This window comes from Hippichthys cyanospilos, chromosome 6 (assembly GCF_059441005.1).
Source record: "Hippichthys cyanospilos isolate Australia breed blue-spotted pipefish chromosome 6, RoL_Hcya_1.0, whole genome shotgun sequence".
Taxonomy (NCBI): Eukaryota; Metazoa; Chordata; class Actinopteri; order Syngnathiformes; family Syngnathidae; genus Hippichthys; species Hippichthys cyanospilos.
The window spans coordinates 16,973,846-16,998,373 of record NC_142374.1 but is presented as its reverse complement, the minus strand read 5'-3'; the positions used below and the strand labels follow the sequence as shown (position 1 = coordinate 16,998,373).

General features: G+C 39.4%; 3 protein-coding genes and 1 long non-coding RNA gene across 5 annotated transcripts; 2 read left to right on the top strand and 2 right to left on the bottom strand.

The window, feature by feature from the left end:
• Nucleotides 1–202: 202 nt before the first annotated feature.
• On the bottom strand, nt 203–4,658 carry cyp11a1.2 (cytochrome P450 family 11 subfamily A member 1, tandem duplicate 2). The gene is made up of 9 exons (XM_088416885.1): nt 4,364–4,658; nt 3,927–4,082; nt 3,063–3,262; nt 2,782–2,985; nt 2,465–2,625; nt 2,212–2,378; nt 2,058–2,136; nt 758–949; nt 203–687 (listed from the first exon to the last, which is right to left on the bottom strand). Exons 1-9 carry the CDS (start codon nt 4,636–4,638, stop codon nt 565–567), a joined length of 1,557 nt encoding a protein of 518 aa, XP_088273011.1. The 5' UTR covers nt 4,639–4,658; the 3' UTR covers nt 203–564.
• Nucleotides 4,659–4,837: 179 nt separating this feature from the next.
• Nucleotides 4,838–8,326, bottom strand: stoml1 (stomatin (EPB72)-like 1). Of its 2 annotated transcripts, none has more exons than XM_088416886.1 (7): nt 8,053–8,326; nt 7,172–7,278; nt 6,945–7,094; nt 6,387–6,590; nt 6,111–6,315; nt 5,840–6,037; nt 4,838–5,776 (listed from the first exon to the last, which is right to left on the bottom strand). In XM_088416886.1, exons 1-7 carry the CDS (start codon nt 8,207–8,209, stop codon nt 5,580–5,582), a joined length of 1,218 nt encoding a protein of 405 aa, XP_088273012.1. In that variant the 5' UTR covers nt 8,210–8,326; the 3' UTR covers nt 4,838–5,579. The 2 variants fall into 2 exon arrangements, with proteins under 2 accessions (XP_088273012.1, XP_088273014.1); XM_088416888.1 differs by lacking the exon at nt 8,053–8,326 and adding an exon at nt 7,845–8,003.
• Nucleotides 7,917–11,389, top strand: LOC148422476 (uncharacterized). Its single transcript, XR_015865880.1, has 3 exons — nt 7,917–8,191; nt 8,877–8,975; nt 9,754–11,389. It is a non-coding gene; the product is annotated as an uncharacterized LOC148422476 (long non-coding RNA).
• A 1,054-nt stretch (nt 11,390–12,443) lies between these two features.
• arih1 (ariadne ubiquitin-conjugating enzyme E2 binding protein homolog 1 (Drosophila)) lies at nt 12,444–23,016 on the top strand. Its single transcript, XM_088417380.1, has 14 exons — nt 12,444–12,953; nt 15,859–15,926; nt 16,031–16,178; nt 16,472–16,564; nt 16,645–16,700; nt 17,099–17,165; nt 17,519–17,625; nt 17,715–17,757; nt 17,829–17,900; nt 18,349–18,479; nt 18,754–18,811; nt 18,887–19,147; nt 21,410–21,522; nt 21,604–23,016. Exons 1-14 carry the CDS (start codon nt 12,666–12,668, stop codon nt 21,686–21,688), a joined length of 1,590 nt encoding a protein of 529 aa, XP_088273506.1. The 5' UTR covers nt 12,444–12,665; the 3' UTR covers nt 21,689–23,016.
• The last annotated feature ends 1,512 nt before the right edge of the window (nt 23,017–24,528 follow it).

The window sequence follows — 24,528 nt, the reverse complement described above, 5'->3', positions numbered from 1 at the left end:
TATATTACAAACATAACTGCCAACCCATGTGCAGCCTTTATAATGAGGACAATTAAATAAATTGTCTCTTTAAGTGAGAATATTTACAATTGCATAATAGTGATGCTAATTCTAGCTTTTTTTTTTTATTTGCTTTGAAGGCTAACTGACTGATGAGACGAGCAAGGCAGCAAGCGAAATGGACACCTTCACAAGTTGGTGATAAAGTTAGGCAAACAGCATATTTTATTAGAATCAGTTTCATTATAACCTTTTATTATTAGAATGCTTATTTCAGCAAATAGTGTAGAGGAAGGCACCAACAAATGCAACTCAGACACAAGAAACCTTATTATAAAATATAGCATTGTGTACAGTATGTAATGAAATTTCTGTTTATTCTTATTCTCCAAGTCTACTGCATACAAAGTACGTCCTGTCCAGTTTTTCTTGAAGCAACACAAGATCACTTTGGTCACTTGTTAAGGAATTCCTGAGGTAATTTGTAAAGGTGTTAATAAATTGTAGAAGAATCCTAAAAATGGACGAATGTGGCTCATCCTACAAGTTCTGTGAAACACTACGTTATCGACTACTTTGCAGGGGTTTCAGAGTTAATATTATAGGTTTATCTGGTAAGAGTATGAGCTCAAAGGTGCTCCGCACATTCACATGTCGCTGTCTTTCCACTCGGAAGTTCTCAAGCATCTGTATAGAGAGGAAGGAAGTTGTGCATGTAATGCCATGACAAATATGGTGAAACTCAAGTGCAACTCACATGGATGAGAAAGATCTGCATCTCGGTCTCGGCTATTCTTCGTCCTATACATTGGCGCGGGCCAAATCCGAAGCTCAGGCTGCGGAAGTAGTGGCTCTCAGTCCTGAGCCAGCGTGATGGCTGATATTGCTCCGGACGATAAAACACCTTGGGGTCTCTCCCCATCGCATAGAGACCTAACTGCACCAGGGTCTGAACGCATGGCAAACATACTAAGTGTCAGAAAAGTTGAAAGACTAGTGGCACTAAAGATAGATTTCTGAGCCAAACTACAAACGAGAGTTTTCCCATTAAAGGTGAGCGAGATAATCAACCAGCATGTCTACAAAGAGGCACTGCTGCCTTTGCCTCATTTTTAGACATCAAAATAACGTACCTACGTTAACCGGTTAATTGCGATTATCAATAGTGCTCTAGCGATTATTTTTTAAGTTCATCAAATATTAGTAGTTAGTTGATACATACATCTCGTTATATTGGCGTTACACAAGGAATCGCGTCCTTAGAGTCACTTAAATAGACGATGCTTCAACAATAATCCGTTAGTAAACTTGACTATGGAGCAGTTTGTTCACTGCTATGAGGTCAATAACTTTCTGTTGTCTTCATAGTCTTCTTCTTTTTCTTGATGAGCATACTGGGCACGTGTTGTGCTTCATTGGCCCTTATTGGTTAAAATTTGAACAGACAAAACTCAGTCACTATACAGTAGATTGTTTGTTGTGTCAGCTTCTATTGGATAATACAGCCCTCTTGATTTTGAGGAAGTTCATAATTTTATTTTCATTTTTTTTTCAGAAGCTTCATGTGCTAACATTGTCGTTAATGAAAGCCCACTAGTTACCAAGTATGTGTTTTTAAGTACACAAATACCATCAGCCTATCGGTTCCTAAGTGGTGCACCAAGACAACAAATAAGAGATGGTCTTTGCATACGTGTGTGTAGGTGTGGCAACAGTATGCCAGGTTCACACTGAAAAATGTAATAGTACTTTATCTTTTAGATTTTGTCTTTTTCCCTTGCTGTCATTGCAACACGGTGTCTATCCGCAAGGAAGGTCCATTTACAAAACCATTTACAAAGCCATATTTTGTAATGTCGACTTACCCGACCTGATCGACTTTTTATCTCAGCCATACTTTCAAGGGGAGGTCTTCTAGTTTGAATTTGAAATACCAGTACATTTTTGAGACCATTCTTGGAACTTTTCCAACAGACCTTGTATAAACCAAGCATTGTGCCTAAAAAGTCACAAGACCAGCTTGTGTAAAAATGCAAAAATATCATATTGTGGTTTACCCCCGCTGGAATGTGATATTTCTGAATAATTATGTCCTCCGCTGTGTATCTTTGCAAGCTCACTGCGACCGGATGCAACCTTGAAGGATACAAGGACGAATGTTGTTTATTGTATTGGGGACATGCTGACATTGGGTTGTCAGATTTTGATCACCTTAGTGTTTCCTTCAAAGCTCCTTTGACCAAAGGGATCTTCTTCAGCATTTCCACCATGTCGCCTTGGCTTTGTGCCCTGGCAGACACCACCTCCGCCCTCAGCTCCTCCTGAAGGCTTGGATGTCTGGCCAACTCGTATAATGTCCACAGCAGTGTGATAGAAGTCTGTACCATACAAACCATACAGTACAGATTGACTACAGCAATGCATAGAAATCTTTGACGAAGGTTTTGTTTAGATTTTTAATTACCGTATCGACTCCCCCAGCCATTAGCTCAGTGACACTGGCCTTGATATCTTCAATGGACAGCTTGTCCAACATGAGCAGGCTGGCCAGAACTCCTGGGTATTTTTTGGTACGACCGCTTTCCTGACGTAACTGCCTGTATATGTTCTGGATACAACGGTCAGCTAAGGAGAAAAAAAACATTTTTGCACATCAGTGCCAAAGCATTTGTTTACTTACGCTACACAGTTATGCTCAAAAGTTTACATCCACAAAAGGTATGTAAACTGATGAGATACCGTAGGATCCAAAGATGCTTTTAAGTACTAAAAGTGTCACACCTTGATTAAAGATTCCATCCCAAGCATCCACGTGATCCAACCACACTTTGGCTCGGATCGACCTGAGTAGAGCCGGAGGTATGTACAACATGGGTGAGGTAGTCTTGAACATGAGGGTAATGGAGTCGATGAAATGTTGAACCTCCGGATCGATGTAGTCCAGCATCAGGCCCAGACGCTCCCCATATAGAACTGTACTCACCGCTATGTTGGACAGAAAAATTAATAACCGTAGAAAGATCTTTACGGTATTTGATGGCATGTGACGGTGCCGGTCTCACACTCAAGGGCATATTTGAAGAGCTCTTGGGAGAGGTCTGTCGTCCACTTGTTCTGCCCGCTTCGTTCTATTTTCTTGTAAACTCTGGCCACAAAGTCATGACCCACTTCATCCAGCAAGGGCACAAAGTTACTCAGCATCTTGGGAGAGATCACCTCCTTATTGAGGATGACCCGATTTGACCTCCACTCTGGCCCATTCCTGATGGAAAGTCAATGAGGGTTTAACCTGCAAGGGTCCAAATCGCTGGCATAAATAAATTCTAAGGCCAGTCCACCAAATCGGTGTCATTTGGTTGTTGCCATCTTTTTTTTTTTTATGTTCAGCTATGCTGTATGTCTGACAATACACAAAAATATTGCACAATGATTATTTCCTAATCTTAGGCAACTATAGGTGACGTGCATAGTTGTGTAATTTAATTATTACATTTATTTTACTATGCAAATTTAAATATATGGTGTAATATAATAATTTGCATCAAGCGGTCTGAGAACACTGCATAAATCTAAAAAAGGTAGAAAAATCACAAGTATAAAAAATTTGAGTCACAGAAATATCAGTATGTATGAAGTATAACATTTCTAAAGGCTTTAAATAAAGGTAATCCATGATAAAGTAATTTTAGGAAGATGCACAAATACATTATTCATTTGAAAAAAATAATAAATATGCAATTAAGATTATTATTTTTCAGAATTAACATTGGAAAGGGTCTCGGTTTATATGCAATCAGATCATTGTGTAGGACATTTTCCTTAACTAAACTATTTAATTTTTTTTAATTCATTTTATTTCTATGTAGACACAAAATGGCACAGATTGAATGGAATGGCTCACAAAGCATTTTGAATTGCATACATACTTTAGTAAAACTCCATATTTCCGATTCCTGTAGTCTCTGTATGAGGTCCAGGCTTCCACTTTTAATCTTTTGGGATAAGAACCTTCTGCTTTGAACAGGATGGCCGCATCCTCTGGATTGATGATATTCACACTTTCATAATATCCTACTTTTTCTCTAACGATGCACAATGAGAGAAGGAAGAAGTCATGTGAGCAACATGTTTTATGTTTTGCATTTGCAGCTTTAAAACAGCCTAGGAGCACTAAGTGTTGGTAGATGCCTTGCCCAAGAGCACCTTAGACAAATTCGGATCTGGGCGCAACTCGAATATGGAACCTCAAGTTATAAGACTACTAAGCATTTACCAACTTAAATCAATGATTGCATTTCAAGCCATGTATTGCTTAAAAAAAAATTGCGCGAAACATTTAAGCTATACAATCTATCCTTCATACCTGTAAATGGGTCCAAAAGTATTAAAATTCTGCAGCATGATTCGGTGAAGGTTTTTGAAACCATCCAGCTTCCAGAAATTGTACAGGTTGGCAACGCTATTCTTCCACAGCCCGGGAATCTCGCTGTACGGTTTGATGATGCTGCCGTTCTCAGCAAATGCTTGTCTAACTATCGGCATACTGCTGCTACTTCTGCAGACGCCCACCGCCATCACTCTGTCCAGGCCGCTTGCTGGGAGCGCAATGGATCCATGCCGCAAATTCCACCTGGCCATTCCTACTATAACTGCTCTCTTTGCTCTGTTTGAAGTAGTAGGTTGAAGACCTGGAGGTTGGTTTAAATAGTCCTTCCCACCCACCTTGCTCTCAAGGCTCTCCAACGTTGGATATAGGGAAACAGTGCAACGTGAGGTCCAGCTGGAGAAATGTATCAAAAGGTTTGTATTTGTCATTAAGTAACATGGTGCAGTTTGGTTACATGCTGAAAACTACAACATAAACCTCTCTTTTTTACAACATAACCTCTTTTGTTACACTACATACAAAAAAAAAAAAAAACAACGAAAAATTGATTCGCTGTTGCAGGAGCTTGTCAGCAAATGAGAAAATGTCAAAAGTAGTGTTTGTTTTTTTTAAACAATTTTGATTATTATAGCCTATAGCTAACAAACACACAAAGTTCATTTAGAAATAAAAATATTACAGGAGACAATTAAAAATAGGGGCTTCGGCCTTATTGTAGTTCCAACTTTTTTAATTTAACTACAGTGTTCCCTCATTTATCGTTATAGATATGGTTATAAAAGAAAATCCACATGGAGCCTATGTTACATTTCTGAAATTTTCTTATCGTGTGTGTAACATATGTAATGAATAAGATTGCTATTTTTAACCGGTTTGACTTAAAAAAAAAAATAAAAAGAGAGAAAAACAGCAATGTAAAATATTTATGGTCACAAATGAAAGTCCATGATAATAAGATGAGCTAAAATAACAACCACGATGCAGTGAGGGAACGCTGTACTAAAAAAAAAATAAGTTTGGTTTTGCTTTCTATATTGGGGTATTGTATGTAGTATCAGTTTGTTGGGTTTAAACAAAGATTTGCCAGGTTTAGGAGAAAATAATTTATACCATATGTATTCAGTGCATACAATAAAAAAGCAAAACAGTGCATTTCCATTAGGTTAAAACGTAAATAGTTCCAAAAAAATATTTAGTTTCTTATCAGCTTTATAAGTTCCTCCAACTTCACAGCGGTTTTAATGTCCCCCTGAATTTGAAGTCTACCGCTGCTATAGGCGACAAATGGCTGCAATCGTCCTTGAAACATAGCCAGAAGGTCCTCTTCACTTGTAGTCACTGTTACATCTGGCTGTCTGGACTGGGAGCCCACTCCAGCTGCCCCGTGACCTAGACAATACACATGGCATTAAAATCTGACACGTGCAGCTTCAATTCTTTCGTATTTCATACCTTGGCTTAAATCCACATAGTAGTTGCGAATCTCTCCCTCTCTTGAGCTGATCGTAAAATGGAAGCAGGCGCCGATTTGGTTCACCAAATTTTCAGAGAGGACAAGCTGGACAGCATTGAGCAGTTCTTCAGCAGAACCTAATGTGGCCACAGTCTGATAGGCGTCACTCTGCTCATCTATAAATGTTACACTGCTCTCTACAATGGGATAAAAGAGTGCAAAACAAAAATGGGTACTGCATCCTAATTTGTAGGGAGCATGAGGCCTTACCTTGTTGAGGCAGCAAGCTGTGGCTCATAAAGTGCATGGCCAGCTGCTGAAGGGGACCTGTGAGGCCCTCCAGTCCCGACACAGAAGAAGGAACAACCTGAGGCTCAGGGGGTCCTTCCTCAGGGGCTTTGAGAAGAGAACCAAGGCTGAGTTCTACCCTGTCTATCTCCAGCCCCCATGGCCGAGTCATCTCATTTATGTCCACCTGCGGATAGAATAAAACCTGAGCATAAAGCAGCCAAACTGAGCTAGAAGCTAGGTCAAATGTTGTCTTACTCCAAGGTATTCTCCCAGTTTCACTCTTTCTGTTTGAATCTCTCTGACTGTTTTCTTGGCCAGGCTGTACGTTAAAGCGTTTTGTGCTGTCACCCTGGTTGAAGCATTCAGGTCCTGCACTGACACCACTGACAGGACTGGATTCCAGATTCTGAACTGAATGTCTGCTCCCACAGAGAAGAGGCCACCGTCCCTGGTATGTACCTTTAAAAAAAGAACAGAAATACAGTAATGCAAATTGAAAGATTTGTGTTCCATGACTGCCCTCTGTAGGACATAGTACTAAATCATACAAATTAGTTTTGGGACTCCCGATCTTGTCTTTTCGATCCAGGATGTGTGAAAACATAGCAAACGAAAACGTAGTGCTACTAGTCATCAATTATATTGACACGTATTGTTATGTTCCAGTGGACGTTATTCCTCAATTAGTGCAGTGTAAGTAATTTTAATTTGGATTCAAAACTGTCAACAATCAGGATAGCTTCCACCCTAATAAGTATCAGCACTAAAGGAAATGAATGGATGTCAGTTATATTTCTTAATTACTTGATTTACCTGGCATGGAGGTATATTGAAAGCACGGGTGCGAAGGTCAACCCTTTGCCACTGGTCAATGAGAGGCAGCACCAGGACAATGCCCGGACCCTTTGGAGGAGAGACACGACCCAGGCGAAACACTACTATCCTCTCGTAGTTTGGCACCGTCTACAAATATGATTCAAATCTGATATGTAGTCATGCTCAACACAAAGCAAGCACAAGTCGGTATTAAGAAGTCTTACTTTTAATACAAACCACCCTGTTACTGGAAAGGTTATAAAGGTGCAGATGTGGACGAGGAAGATGACAATCAGATTGCAAATCCATGACAGCCATCCCTGAGAGCGATCTACAAGAAAAAAAATGATTCCAACAAACTTGACATGTCTCATAATTAATGGATCTGTATACTGTTGTGCAGTTGTTTACAGCAGTGGTTCTCTGGAACTGGTTTCTCATGAATCACCATTAAAAAAAAAGGGTGGATGATATCATTTTTTGCATCCTAGTCTGAAGCTATCTTTAAATGTGATAATGAGTAGGTAAATGAGTTGTCAACGTTAAGTGTTTTGAGTAATTTAGGTTTTAAAAATGGCTTTCTAGAGATGCCGAAACTATTTCAAGTACCCTTCATTCATTCATTTAGTGATCTATGTTGCACTCATAAAAATGATCAACTTTAAGAATCCTTCCTTGGAGTCATAGTAAACATATATGTTCACAAAATGAAATTATTGATCTTATGTTAAATATTTCATGTGACTTGGCTTGATCGATGCAGTGAAATTAAATAGCGTAATGAATATATTATTTGTATCAATTCAGAGCATATTTCCTGCAACGTTTTTATTATTTATTATCTTAAGGAATTTTGCATGGATGCCATTTTTGTAAACATTTTAAAATCTCACGTACCCCCTGGAGTGCCTTCAACTCCACCCTGGGGTACACGTACCCCCAATCTGTAAACAACTGTTCTACAAAACATGGTTTGTAGTGGTGACCTGCACTGCCCGGCAAAGAATGATTCATCCAATTAGATGTACACGTAACATACGTAACAGGGCTACTGTTACTGATCTATTACTCTCGTGACTCCTTCATCAAAGGTTACGCCACATACCACTGAAGTCGTTTTCAGAAACTTTAGGGATGTAATCAAAGGACAGCCCTTTATAGTAGCCCGCTTGTGTGCAGTTGTCGGCGGATGCAAATAATCCAGGAGTCCGCGGTGCGCTCGGGTCAGTCTGGGGAAGAAGCTGGTAAGACTTGCCAAACATTGTTGAATTAACGAGCCGTGTCAACTAATTAACAATAATAAATAATATAATGATGGCGGTGGTACAGTTAGCTCATAATGCTAATAACTAGTTCTTCCGTGTTTTGCTTCTTCATGGTGTAAGACTGATGTTGAAGTTTGTGCCACCTAGTGGTTACAATAAATATTGAAAACAAATTGTTAGAATTTTCATGTCATAACCTTAATTGTTTTATTTTTAATGTCATGATTTCCCTGAATCAAAAATGGACAAATGTGGCTCATCCTACAAGTTCTGTGAAACACTACGTTATCGACTACTTTGCAGGGGTTTCAGCGTTAATATTATAGGTTTATCTGGTAAGAGTATGAGCTCAAAGGTGCTCCGCACATTCACATGTCGCTGTCTTTCCACTCGGAAGTTCTCAAGCATCTGTCTAGAGAGGAAGGACAAACATTGTTGTGCATGTAATGCCATGACAAATATGGTTAAACTCAAGTGCAACTCACATGGATCGATGCAGTGAAATTAAATAGCGTAATGAATATAATTTTATAGTCTCTTACATGTTTTGAGGGAACATCACAATTCAGGACCAATTTTGTACTGTTTATTTGCACAGTGATCATCTGATCTTGTTCAATTTTTTGAACATTTCACACATTTTCTCAACCAAATCTTTTGAAAGAACACCCCCTCAATTATCCAAGCAAATCTGAGCAGGAGCAGCAAGAGGAACATGTCGCCCAACCTTGACAGCCCTCAAAGAAGTAACCTGGCACTCTTGGTGAGTATAAATGGCACTGTTGTGTAGACTCAGTCTCCGCCTACTTTTGAGTTTTTGAGATTTTTAAAGTAAAATGATATGTACGTGCATTTACCGTTTCAAGGAACATAGGATTATGCTCACTTATGCATGTGACTTTTTTCTGTTTCGTAACTCCTCGCCTGGAATCAAACTGGCAAAAGAAAGAACGCTAACTCTCTCTCTCTGTCCATGGTTCTCTGTCCTACTGTCACAGAAAATAGCAGCTTGTTGAAGTACACTCGATCATTTATTGAAATCTGTCGCCTCCAAGTGGTCAATTTTATTTTGAAGACTCCGTTGTGTGGTTAGCATATTTTAATTCATTTTGTTCAATTAGTACACAAGAAGTAGCCTTAATATCCCACTAAGCATTCAAATATGAGACAGCTCTATTTTATAACCTAACTACATGATCTTCAAACGTTTATCTGCAGGGTAGAAAATAATCATCAAATGATTTTCTAAATATGTAAAACAAAATGTTGCCATCAGTTTGAATAAAATGCCTTGTCATTTACAGCATCTAACGCATTTAAGTGTTGATTTCACCAGCCGTGTGTTGTATCTGCAGGGTTTTTTTGTTTGTTTGTTTTATTAGCTCTAAACATGTTCATTTTAATCAGATGTTCCATTCTGCAATTTCTCAGAGGCATGACAAGCACAGCTAATAAATCTATGTATTCCAGTTCATATTCAATTTAATTTGGCGTTTATTAATTTTCTTTTTACCAATATTTCTGTTCTTTTTTTCCCCCAGTTTCATCATGGCCGTGTGAGCCTGCCAAATGTGGTGAGTCTTGCCACAAGAGACAAGATTAGCATCAAACATTTTGTAAGCAAATCGTCTTCCTTAATCTGTACTGTCTACATATGAGATCAATCACAACACTTTAATACAAGTCATCAAATACTTTGCAATGATGAAAAAGGCATGTCCAATCCTGTGGCGATTCAGATAGTTTGCTAAGTTTTTTTTTTTTTGTGTGTGAATATAATTAGTCAAAACTGAACTAAAAATAGGTGCGATAGTACCCATTTTTGTTTAAAGCTATGTTTACTCTTGACATATGCTGCATTCAAAGAAGGTGGAAAGTCAATTTTTTTCCTGACACCCCCCCCCCCAGGAAACATGCACTCAAATGCCCCTCGCCATGCCCGAGTTGCGAAGTCTGGAAAAAAAGGACTCCGACTTGTAAAAATACTAGTAATTTATCACGATCTAACGCTTTGAGGACAGAATAGGGACAATCCAAGTGGGATAACACAGACTTCCCACTTTTCTCAAATGTAGCATCTGAGTTTCCAATAAGATTCAGAGTTGAAATAAAATGTCTCAAAATTGATTTTCTAGAAAATGGATGGATGTTTATAAAATTAATCAAATGTGCTTCCGTGTAACTCCACCAGAGGTGCACCGCCAAGGAAAAGACCACAACATCACGTCACATGCCAACGGCAAAAGCCAACTTCAAAATAAACACCAAATAATCAACGCTATGGCCGTAGTTTGCTTTTCTTTAGAAGTTGGCCTTTGCAGCTGTGGTTTCATATCCAATCGCTAATTAACGGCTAAGAAACGGCTAGTCAATTATGCTGTCATTGTATGATTGACACGCGTTTCTAGCGTTAGCGCTAGCTGGTAACAATGTGATGCAATTCCAACTCAAGACAGAAAAAAAGTCCAATGCATTAAATGTTAATACGCTGCAAATATCTAAACAATGTCAGCTTTCTATCTATCAACCACTGATTGACTCATAAGACTTTTGTCCATAGACAGTAATGCAGAAAAAATGCTTTTTTTGAAACAGCCAGTGCCACACCCGAATAATTGAATAGTTGTTGCTGTGAAAATCTAAAGCAATAAGGCATTAAACTTTGACCTTGTGAAAGTGCCTTGCTCAGCATTATCTCCCAGGTAGCAATGGAGTTGGGCGATGACTACGTGCAAAGGTTGAGGTGTCAGCACTCGGACCGGAGCGTGGATTGCCATCTGCTGCCACTAATGCAATCCACACCAGGGGTAATTCACTTGTCCCTGTTCCATAGCAAAATGATGTCTGATCAATTCAACAAGCAGGATGGTTGTGTTGTTAAAAATGTTGACAAGATGGCATGATGATATGTTTTTTTTTTTAATGATTCTGTCACATCAAGACATCTTATGATCTACTTTTGAAGGATTTTTATTTTTTTTTTACAATGTGACTATTAATGTGTGGTCTTTTTTTTAAAAGCTTTGTAATTTGCATAGGTATTGTACAACATTTGGTTGATAAAACGTTGAATCAATGTTTCCCTGTCAGTCGTAAATTAAAATATGACTTGCTTGAAACAAAACCGTTGCAGTCATCTAAAATGTTTCCCCAAATCACACCTTTGCTGAAGGAGAAAAAAAAGAATGGTAAACAATGAAAATAATTCATTAAGCATTTACCAAATGTTTTAATTCAACTAAAATAGTCGATTCAATTGCATCGTTCAAACAACTTGAATGTTGACAAAAATGCTAAATAAATGTTGATTGACCATCAATTTAAAAAAAAAATCTACATTCTTGACCATAATTCAACATTGATTTTGTTTTGCTATCTAGGAAAGCATTATTTATTACTCAAAATAACTGATTAGAAATAATCTACTTTACAGATGAGGCTTTTACCTTTTAATTTCATTTGACTTGTTCTATCTGTCCATTTTAAATGTATCTTTGAATGTATTCTTGAACTCAAAACTGGGTGGAGCAGTGGTTAGCTCGTCTGCCTCACAGTTCAGGGACCTGAGTTCAAATCCACCTCGCTCTGGCCTTCCCGTGTGGAGTTTGCATGCTCTCCTCAGGCCTGCATGGGTTCTCTCTCCACTCCAGCTCCCCCACATTCCAAAAATCTGCATGCAAATCTGCCATATTCTTAATTGTCCATTAGTGTGATAGGGTGTGTGAATGGTTGTTTGTCTCTCTGGGCCCTGCAATTGACTATCAACCACCCCCGCCTACTGCCTGAAGTTAGCTGGGATAGGCACCAGAATGCTGTGTATCAAGAGGCTCTAGAAAATGGAGGGCCCACTGGTGTTGAAAACAATGTGGAAATATGTAGCACGTGTTAGGAAATAATCTTTTTCTGAAGAATTTATATCTGCTGAAGAACATATATATATATATATATATATATATATATATATATATATATATATATATATATATATAAATTTTCTTTTTTTTTTGCGGAAATGCTCAAACTATGACAGGAAACGGTGAAAAGTATTTCATTTATTTGAGAGAAAAATAGTTTGGTGTAAAGAGTGAGATTAAAGGTCGACGTTTGTCAGAATGCGACTCTAAATTAGTGTCCGAATATGTCTAATAATTCGAAACGTTTTACGGAGGCGGGAAGAGTTTCGTCACGTCGGGAAGGCTTTAATTCGGAACGGAGGTTTTTTTTTTCGTGGGTTCCTGTACAGTCCGTGTGACGTCAGCGCGTCGTCAATTTGTGACGCCGTGTCCCTTTGTTGGCTTTACAGCGGCGACGTTTTGTTGTTATTTTCGCAGCTGCCTGGAAAACAAGCTCGGATCACTTCGCCTCCTTCGGCTCATTCCGCGAGCAGCCGCGCGCACACACTGTTTATAGACCTCTAGGTGAGTTTGTCACAAGTTGATAAGCGCCCCCAGGAATGGACTCAGACGAGGGTTATAACTATGAATACGACGACGAAGAGGAGGAATGTAGCGAGGACAGCGGCGAAGAGGAGCCCGAGGACGACACCTTGGAGCTCGGCGAGGTGGAGCTCGTCGATCCCGTGGTGGCCGCCGCGGAGCGGGACGAGTGCGGCGACACCGTCGGAGGCGGTCAAGGCCCCGGCGAGGAAGAGGAGGAGGACTACCGCTTCGAGGTTTTGACCGCCGAGCAGATCCTTCAGCATATGGTGGAGTGCATCAAGGAAGTCAACGAGGTTATCCAGGTAAGGTTTTTTGTCGTGTCACGGTCGGGAATGCCGGTGGTCCGGGCTTCTTGGGGAACCGTAAACAGGCCATGGTTGTTAGCTTAGCAGTTAGCTCTCGGAGTAGTTTACTTGCTGCAAGTTGACAGCTTAGCCGCGGCGACTACGAAGATAACTAAAGCGAATGCGGTGGTAGTGGTTTTTTGTCCGCGCGAGCGCGTTTCTACTTAAGGCCAACGTTCAACTTAAATGTGGACATGACAGTACTTTCATGGTGTAGATCCAGGAAGTAGTCTAATCCCAATTGAGAAGTTGGCACCAATGGTTGCCAAAGCTATTGCTAGCCTGTAGTTAGCCACCTTGCTAGCTAGCAACCATACCACAAGCAGTGCTTACACCCACAAGCTAATCATTTCAGTCTTTCGACACAGGCCAATTCATTAAAGTGCAAGATTCTCTTAACGCTCAGCTACAAATTACTTAATTGTGTAACTGTAATATTGTCAAAGGTATTTTTCACCAATAGACCAAAAGCCTGGTCATCGAATTAGTTGACTACATTCACAAGACACTGAAATGGGGATGGCCCAATCATAAAAATGTAAATTATCTGGAGTATGGTTTCGAGTCTGAGCCGAACGTAACGCAGATTTTGTTACAGGTAAGGTTCTCAAGCAAATGTGCTGCGATGCCACCTCGCCGTGACATGGGCCTCCATTTGCTGTCTTGTACGACTTGCCACACTTGGGGAAAACAACAGTGAAAGTTTCCTTCGTCTTTTAACAAGTAGCGCCTGGCAACACCTAACAATACATAAACATTTCGATGTCCTCGCCCTATTATAAAATCTTGTTCATTTACTTGTGACGGATTTGTCACTGAACTGACTCATTTAAGCGTTGGGAACAATAATGACCTCACGTTGCGAGCAAAATGTTTTCATCACTGCGTTTTTGCATTGACCCACATACAAAATTAACACCTTACGTTTCTCAAATAGTGGGGCGGGGCCCCCTGGGGGGCACGATGTGATACCTGGGGGGACGTGGATGACCCCAGGAAAAAGGCTTTGTTTTTGTCTTTTCCTCTGTAATTGCAATAAAGATTTATTTTCTTTTTTTAGTTTCAGGCACTTTCATGCACTTTTTTGTTTTTTTTCTCTTCTTCTCGCTTTTAGACTGAGCTGTAACTAGTATAAACGCTGTTAAAAATAAGTAGTTGAAGGTTGATTTATATTGTTTTTTTCTTTTGTTAATGGTAAAAAGGATAAAAGTAGGCATACTTATACATGTTTTAAATAGATAATCTTATTTATTATCAGTGCGTCGAGTTGGGGGGACATTTTTTTTTCTTTCCTCGGTTAGCTTGGCAATTTATAATTGAGAAGCAATGCCTTATGGCAGCACGATCAGAGATACTGTAGTTTTGACATGCCTTCACTTTACCTTGGTCATCCTACAGTGCTGAACAAATTACCTCAAAGTATTTAGTGATTTAACACAAATACTTTAATTAGTAACTACTAACTACTGTGTCAAGTTAAGTTGTAAGCAGGGAAGCTCTATATTGTGTATGTTGGAAAAAAAAACATGTTGATGAATTTGGATTGATCAAGTCACTGGCTAGTTGGAAGAATATACCTGACAATCATGACTTAAAAATGCATTATTTTTTTTAACTGGTACCTGGGGGTTGTGATAGGTGTAATTCCATTATGGTGTTTAATGTTTAATGTGATGATTTTATTTGAGGTTTATGAGCAATTTATGCTTACCGTGACCCAAAACATCGAGGTTGCTGCTGTTGTATTGGTATGTTGTCATATTGTAGCATCTTCCAAGGTTCACAGTGAAGTCATTATTGACAACAAAACACAAACACAACTACTGTACGGCTGTAGCTGACCCCACAACAAACACTACCAGTACGTCACAAGAGCACACATACTTTTACCAGCTCCTTCGTGTTTCCCGTTCCTGTCCTTGCATACAAGTGATGCGTTCAAGAGTGCTTATCACAACCATACAACTGCAACAAACAACAATAAAACACAGTTTACACTCAACTATACACACTAGTACTGTTTGTGTTTGACATAAAACAATGTTGGCTTTAGCATCTTAACCTTATTACACAGCAGAAATGCCATACCATATATTAAGGTGCATTCACAAGCACATCTTCCAAGTTTAAGCACAGGTTAGCCTGCATTAATGATTCAAGGTAGTTATTGCAAAACAACAAATACTGGATTCTAGTTTTGAATTTTGGTTAAGTTAAGCACAGTTTACCAATTTATCAGTCATTCTATTGCTTACCACAACTGGTGAGTTACAAAGCCACACACAACGATAATATTTTTAACAGCTCTTTGCAGCTATAATACCTACAAAGTTGATTTTCAATGATTATCACATACATTATCGGAAGACAAGATTTTTCTCAATATGTCAGAGTTTATTTTGCTGTTTAAGGCTTACAAGAATAGTCCGTGTTTCAACATGAGGCTGCATTCACTAGAGAATTTTGCAATGAGGAAAGAACATTAAGGTTATTTTGTACATGTAATTATTCAACACAAAGCAGCTAAGAAATAAAGTGTGTAATGGTCATAAGATGTTTTTATTGAGAACATGGTTTCTTAAATAGATTTTAGAAGTTACCTCACTGCTATGACAACACAAATCAACACTTGAATGTTACTGCCTGTTATTGTAGTTAGCATCTTCAATAAACAAACTAACTTCACAATCAGATGCCAAGCAATATATATCCTTCATTTTTTCTGATTTAATATTAAATCATTAATATTAGAGCAACAAAATTTACACTGCATACTGCGTACGTTGACAAAGGCATTCTATTTTCTTGTATTTGTCTTCTGATCTGGTGACAACTGTGATAACTATTCGACTGTTTTCTCTAGAATCCTGCAACAATTACACGCATCCTCCTTAGTCACTTCAACTGGGATAAAGAAAAACTCATGGAAAGGTAATAGACATGTTACATTCTTACCTAGATTTTGAACTTTCCAGCGAATCTTGCAAGTTGTTTGAGAAGCTGAAGGTCCTTCCTATTATGTTGACCTCGCTCAGGTATTTTGATGGCAATTTGGACAAGCTTTTCTCCGAGTGTCACGTCATCAACCCCAGCAAGAAACCCCGCATTCGTCCTCCGATCAACACCCGATCATCCGCACAGGACATGCCGTGTCAGATCTGCTATCTGATTTTCCCGAACTCTGTGAGTTGTCTTCATACTTTGTGTGGCAATGTGCGTTGATGTGGAAGTTGTGACATTAATTGAGCAATCGTAAAGATGAGCCTGGCACAATATCATCATGCATCCCCAATTAAATAACTAACGTCATTCCAATTTGGCAGAGGTTTTCACAGTATATCTTTGGTGGGTGTCAAATTCTTATTTTCACTTTCAACTTTAGTAATAGATTATTATCCGACCAAATGAAATGCTGCGTTTTTAAGTGTTGCACTGTCCTCTTTTCAAAACAAAAAGGTTTAACGTGTGTTTTACAGTACTTTACCGGTTTGGAATGTGGACACAAGTTCTGCATGCAATGTTGGGGTGATTACCTGACTACTAAGATCATAGAAGAAGGGATGGGGCAGGTACTCATACTATATTTTCCTCTTAAAGTGTTGGCATGGGTTTTCAGATGATAATGATGCACCTTTATTTTCCCTCTCAGACCATTTCTTGTCCTGCTCATAGTTGTGACATCTTGGTTGATGACAACACAGTCATGTAAGTATGATTTTGATATCAAGAAAAGAAATGATTTCAAAGTGAAAAGACTGTCCTTTTGGACATATTTCATAACACGTTGAAACCATTGCGTTCTTTTGAATTGAAACGCTTGTATCTGTCCCCCGACTTAGCCCACATGATGGCGCCTAAGCTGACACTAATTGTCTTAACCTACATAGAGATGGCGCCCACTAACAAAATACCCAATGGTCTTCTCATTGATCCACTTGAAGAGCAAAATATTAAAAATTGTCTCTTTAGTGTCGTGAATATTTCCTGGCTTTTGCTTTTCAAGCAAATTCCCCAAATTTTATTTTGACCGCTGATTATTTGAAGCTTTAACCAAACATTGCAATTTTGTGAAACGCTAACAAATCATATAACTTCTTCTACAGGCGGCTCATAACAGATTCAAAAGTCAAGTTGAAGTACCAGCATTTAATTACAAATAGTTTTGTTGAGGTAAGTAGGATTTTTTGGGCTCCTCTCTTTTGACCCTGTGGAACAAATGTCCCAAATTTTATGGAAAAATATGCCCTGAAAGTCGATAAACTGTCATGTATGATACCATATCACAAGACTGTAGAAGTGAGCATTTAAAATAATGACTTTTGTCTTGTTAATTGAAGTTACCATGATGTCAAAGAGCAACAGTGCCATAACCTCTGGTTTCGATGGTGACTGTCAACTAGTTTTACATATCTGTCCATTTTTAGTTTGGGGTCCACATTAATAATCACATGAATTAGATTTAGCTACTGGTACTGTTGTGAGCAAGACGGCATGAGCATTTTGTGTCACTGTGTCGTTTTTAGTGCAATCGACTGTTAAAGTGGTGCCCAGCTCCAGACTGCCATCATGTCGTTAAAGTCCAGTACCCAGATGCCAAACCAGTGAGGTGCAAATGTGGCCGTCAATTCTGGTAAGAGAAGAACAATAAATTAAAGGAGCTTTGAATGTCTGATGTGTAAAATAAAGGCAGGTTTGTTTGTTTTTCTAATCTTAATACAGCTTCAACTGTGGGGAGAACTGGCACGATCCTGTCAAGTGCAAGGTATGAGCAAATGTGTTTGGTTTTTTTTTCAAGTCAAGGGATATTGCAAATTCTGATGTTTACTTTTGCAGTGGCTGCGAAAATGGATTAAGAAATGTGACGATGACAGTGAAACTTCAAACTGGATTGCCGCAAATACGAAGGTGAGGGAAAAAAAGTCAAATATTCTTCTGTAAGTTTGCATTCCTGCTATGCTAGTGCTTTACTATGGGCAGGATTGATTATTATTGTTACCGTTGTATTCAGAAATAAAAAAAAAAAAAGTTTTAGCAAATCATTTGTTCCCTGCCTTGTTTTGGACTGCGAGTGAGGTTGGAAATGCTGATGAATCTCATAGGCTAAGTACAGATCAACCAAGAGGGCTGTCAGTAAAATGGGTCAGCTTGGAGATAAGGTGGTTGTATTCCTATTTGTGTCTTCATAATCAGCAAAGAACTTGTGCCCAATTTAATGACATTGAGCTGTACAAAAGTCCATTTTCTTGCTCATTACACAATGTAATATTGTAAAACATTATACCTTGTTTAGGAATCAATCTATTAGACATCGTATGTCTAACTGGAGCCGACGTAACCCTCCCGTCTCTTGTAGGAGTGTCCAAAGTGCCACGTGACCATCGAGAAAGACGGAGGCTGCAATCACATGGTTTGTCGAAACCAAAACTGCAAAGCGGAGTTCTGCTGGGTCTGTTTAGGCCCATGGGAGCCTCATGGATCTGCATGGTAAAAAAAAAAAGAAAATAACTGCTCATAAACTCTTGTAGACATACAGTGTTTCGCCACACTCAATGGACGTATTATTAGGTATACCTGACCAATCAAATGAGGTTTGTATTTAAATGTGTTCATTTCAATTATGGTCTGCATTAGGCTGGTTAAGAAACTGGTTTTAATGGAAAAGGAAATGGATCCGTTTTGATTTGGTGATGAGTCGTTGAAAGCCGTATCCATAAAATGCCGAATCATTTCACAAAGCTTGGCATATTATGTGTTGTAGGTACAATTGCAATCGCTACAATGAAGACGATGCCAAGGCTGCCAGAGACGCTCAAGAGGTACGTTGTATGGAAAGGATGAAGCGCTTCTCCCGTTTGAATCCGCGTTAATGCCTTGTCATCCCGTTTGCGCAGCGCTCGAGGGCGGCCTTGCAGAGGTACCTGTTCTACTGCAACCGCTACATGAACCACATGCAGAGCCTGCGCTTCGAGCACAAGCTGTACGCTCAGGTCAAGCAGAAGATGGAGGAGATGCAGCAACACAACATGTCCTGGATCGAGGTTCAATTCCTGAAGAAGGCCGTGGACGTGCTGTGCCAGTGCCGCTCCACGCTCATGTTCACTTACGTCTTTGCCTTCTACCTCAAGAAGAACAACCAGTCAATTATTTTTGAGGTAAGGCGCAAATGCAACGGGATATCACGATATCCTCTTGGTCTCTGTTATCCATGGGCCAATAACCCTCTTGATGGTTTACTGCGCTGGTAAAAAGTTTCAATAACCACTAGTACTATCTTATCACCGGAAATGAATGTTGTTGTTTTTTCCTTCTTTTTTCCTCTTTAAATCTAACAAAAAGGGCGTTTTAATGGGACGGAGTGTGATAAATCTAACAAAAAGGGCGTTTTAATGGGACAGAGTGTGATTGGCTGCCTTTGAAAATGACTTTTTTTTTTTAAATATAAACTTTTTGGCATGCTTGGTGGATACGGAGGAGGTCTTTGTCTTAAACCCTTCTTGGACCTACGCATCACGTTGGAAAATATGACACATTTGCATGTCTACACCAATAAATATGCTAAGTTTTGACAATTTTGCCACTTTTGGGAGATGATCGGGTGAAACTTCACCAATAGAAATCGTCATGACACTTAGCGAGCCTTTTTTGGGAGGGGAGGGGACGTAGCGCAATGCATATGGCAATCCTTAATTAACTCAACGTAATTGTTTAGCCGCCAATGAAACGAAAGTTAACATTGTTTAGTTTATTTATTGTAGTTTTTGCCGTTTTAATGCAGTAAAGTTTAGCCTCTTTCAGAGTTCCCACACTTTGGCCGGTCTTTGAATGCACCCTTAAGTGACTGGCTGAAAGCAAGTAGTGGAGTTGTTATTTTTTCCTCTTTGGGAATGGAACAATTGTTAAACCAGACAAATTGAATAACCTTCCATGTTCTTTAATCGGAGAACATCCATTTCATACCTTAACGCTCTAAATACACTCAGCTGGAGACATAACCGTTTTCGGATTCTCTCCATTTTATTCCTTGATTGTGAGTTGCCAATGAAACGAAGGCAAGTATATTGATTATAGCATCAAAAAGACAGTAGGGCTTACTTTGTATTTTTCCGGGTGAATACGGTAGCAGTGGATGCGGACTGCTTTCCTTTTAAATGCTCATGCGTTGTTGTGATTCAGGTCAGTTTTATACAGCCTTCATGTCACTGACTTTGCAGGTTATTTTTGGTGAAATGCTCCCATGCTTTAGAGTGTTGTTGTCGGGCAATACTTTGCTGCTTTGGCTGCTCCGACATGTTTTCATATCAATGTTTGCATAACCTCCTCCAAGCGCTGATTTTTTTTTTTTTTTTTCTCCTTCGGGGAGGGGTTAAGGGAGTGACGGAATAAGAATGCGAGGGAAAACACTCCCCCCAAAACCCTTCCTGTGTAAGTAAACGCACATTGCGACTAATGACCAAATGATGAATAAAATAAATTTAAAAAAAAATAAAAAAAATTTAAAGCAGCTAGTCGATGATGGGAAAACACCTCAACTATTTTACATAATCAACCTTGACAGCGTCGACTATTTGTGGCAGCCCTACTGTGAACAAGAATATCGACGTATTTATTCATTTGTATTAAACATGGTAAACATTTCTTAATGTACTGAATAGTCAATATTTTGTTTAAAATGAAAGATTGTTCAGTGGAAAAAAAAATTGTAATTTTAATACCGTGCCTAGTGTTTTGTCTCCCTTGGCCGAGTCGGGTTTGATCTCATTTTCGCACACGGTCGGTCCCGTTTTCAGCGATTCGCGCTCTGGCTCACTTCCACTGGCTCGCCTTTTTTGTCTTTGCAGTCAGGGGTTGTCCCACGAGATGAATCATTCCATCCAAGCTTAGCGGAAAGTGCATGCAGTTAAATTGCAGGCTTGAGACAAGGGTAAAAGAACTTCTGTAAAGTGCTCTTGACGAAATTATAATTGGGTGAAGGCCCTTATTTGAACTCATATTTTAGGAATGAACTATGTGACTGTGGGAGTCAGTCACATATTTCACCTAATAAGTTTTAACAGTATCTGTTTACCTCTAGCATCATGTATAAAGCTCTAAAATATATACTAAGGATCCTTTTGATAATCGATTAATCTGTAGACTACATTTTTTTTTCAAAGAATGTTTTATATATTTTTAATGGCATGTATCATTCCTGCTGCTGATATTAGATATATCAGGACAGTACGCTTCAATATCAATATTGTATAAGAAATAAAGAAGTGGTATCGGGATGCCCCTAGTGGTAATCGATTAGTTGGTGACGTAATAATTGCACCTCAAATTTCTAGATAGAAATGATTGCTCGTAGGTGTTTGTCGCGGAATTCTGCTACATAACCCCCGCGACAAAAGAAATGACACGTTTGGCCGCCTTTCCAGAACAACCAAGCAGACTTGGAAAACGCCACGGAAGTTCTGTCTGGCTACCTAGAACGAGACATCTCCCAGGATTCCTTGCAGGACATCAAGCAGAAAGTACAAGACAAGTACAGGTGAGCGGGGGGGGCGGGCGTGAGGAAAGGGCGCGGTTTTGGGACGGGCCTGTGACGGTATACGTGGCGCTGTGCGTGCAGATACTGCGAGAGCCGGCGACGGGTTCTGCTGCAGCACGTGCACGAAGGCTACGAGAAGGACTTGTGGGAGTATATTGAGGATTGAGGACACGTCCTAACGCTTTGGACTCTGGAGTATCTTGACAAAATAAGAGCGCTGATGCAATTGATCAGGGCAGTACGGGCCTTCTGCTGCCTCTCTTTTGGCAAACCTACCACTTTTGCATCCTTTTCTTTAACAATATCTAAGTAAATTATATTTAAATAAAAAGGTAGAGTAATTAAAAAAAGAGTGTACTACAGTATTGTTAGCAGCAGAAAGTCCCATCTTAAAAACGTACATCCGCTTTTGGTTTGTATTGTAACACCTCCCCTCGGCTTACTTTTTTTTTTTTTTTTTTTTGGCTTGTGAATTTTATTTTTTTCTTGTTTTGTTTTCCCATTAGTGTGAACATGTTTTAAACACAGCTTTAATTGTCCTGGCCATGTCTGCGGTATGTGGCGAGGTCCTTTTGTGTGCTGGATTGATTGTAAAGGGGCAAAGACATTTCATGAAAAAAAGAAAAATAAGGGGGGGGGAAAAAGAGCAAACTAGCAAGGCTGTGTTTTATTTTTTTTCTTCAGTTTGTAAATAGTCCAAATGCATGGAAGTTAAGGAGCAAGTGTGGCACGCGTTGGCATCGTTTTGACCTATTTATTTTTTACAAACATCCTAAAAGGTGTTTGGCAATAAGGAGCAGCGCACAGGTGGCGTCACCAAGGAGCTCTGAATGGACACTACAAGCAGGACAAGATTGGAAAAGGTCAGCTTCAATGCCCCTGCTGCCCCACACACTTCAGTTTTTTTCTTTGGTTCATTTTTTCGAGAGAATTGTTTGCAAGACTGAGTGACATTCACTCTTTTGTTTTGTTGCTGTCCCCCTTACACAGCTTGAGATGGCCCATTTTGGGAGTCCCACTCGCACCTTGGGTACGGAATGTTGTGGCAGTGCTGCTAAATGGGCCCGGCGGAGGGGGAGGGGGAGGGGGGGTGAACATGGTTTTCGATGCATAGGTGTCACGATTGGTAGGACGAGGTCGATCTTTGTCACGCTTCTGTTTGTTTGACAATTTTAACGTTGAAATGTCGGTGCCCCGGTGCTGCAGGTTGTGGGCGGCTCCGCTTGTAAATGCTCCCCTTGGTGTTTGTGTGGAACACAGCGGCCTCAGCAGAGAGGACTTGCATGTTCAGGCACTGATCAAACTTATGGCATTGACAGGACAAAAGTGTCAACAACCATCAAAAAAGAAAAAGAAAAAAAAACGCATCCCCAGTTCTATTACTATGGGGGGGACTGATGTCCAAAAATGCTTATTGTGTTTCGACTTATTATTTTATCCTAGCAAATTATAAACTGTATTGTTTATTTGAATAAATGTCATGAGAAAATCTCATTTTCAGAAGTTTGTGTGGTTGGTTTTGGTGTAGTTAAAATTGCCATCCCTTATTTTTCCCGTGCATTCGTATGACAAAGTTGGCTTCACGAAATGGTTTCAAATTTTGTAATATGAAGACCGGCCACAAGAGGGAGGTCATTTTAACCCTTGTTGGAAAGCAAATGTTTGGAAATCCGCTCACAAAAGTAATCAAGCAAATACTTATTTACATCTGTTATTAATAGAAATCACAGCCAGGCTGAATTTGACCCAGGGTAGTTATTCAAAAGCTTCAGAAAAATATATTGTGATCTTGATTATACTGTAATTCTGTTATTTTAAAAAAAAGGTCTAAATTATTTTATTTTGCAACAAAAACGCAAACATGCATTTTTAACGGATATGTTGATTATGCATTCTAGCATTCAAATGGGTCCATTTGACCAATTAAAAGTTAGAAATTCCCATCCCTCAATTTGCAAGTGTAGCTAAGAACGTCACGAAACGGTCAGTTCTGTGCAACTCCTGTGTAATACAACGACCGGCCGCAAGATGGAACCCGTCATTAAGAGCGCTTAACCATAACTTGAAAGTTTTATTTACGTTATTCCTAAATAACATTTTTTTCTGCAAACTTGATGAATAAAATCCTCAAAAGTCAAAGCAAACTTTAAAAAAACCTTTACTAATCATCAAACAGTATAAAAGATAGAAATACACTTGTAAAAACAATAGGCTACGGACCTGAGCCTTGTCACTTACACGTCACGCCACAGGTCACTTGACCCGCTTCAGTAACAACAAATATCACGACTTGCAGTACAAATTAATGAACTTTGCGTGCACAACGCTATTCCACTCTCAAAGCGCTTTACATTCGACTCATTCGCCTGCTGATGACGCAGCATCAGGAGCAACTGGGGGTTCAGTATCTTGCTCAAGGATACCAGGGATCAAACCTGCTATATATATATATATATATATATATATATATATATATATATATATATATATATAAATTACTTTTAAAGCTGGTCAGGAAGCACTTTCAAAAATGGTCAGTAATTCTGCACAGGGTGTTATGGGTCATTTGGAACAGTTGGCTTTGTATTTCCGACATGAAAAATGGTTCAAACACACCATCTAGAAGTACACACAATGCTATTACGGTGAAGAGTTTACACAGGGACATTCAAGTTCATTCAGTTCTGAGAAACATTTGCTGAGTCGGGTAGTTAAGGCACTGCAAAATAAAATCCTAAAATGAACACACAACACGCTTAAATCGTTCTCTGCAAATGAGCTACCACTATGAAAATCTTGTGTTGCAGTCATGCAATGTGTGAGGTGACTGAACACGCTTTACTCAGACCAAAAACTTTTTTCATCTAAGTGACAAGAACGTGAATCAGAATTTTCAAAAAACGGCCAATAAACTGTTGCTTGTGACCGCTAAAACCGTATAGGCCAAAAAGATGCAGAAATCCTGCATCGATAATTAAGACAGGTTTCGGCCTAACGCCGTAATAT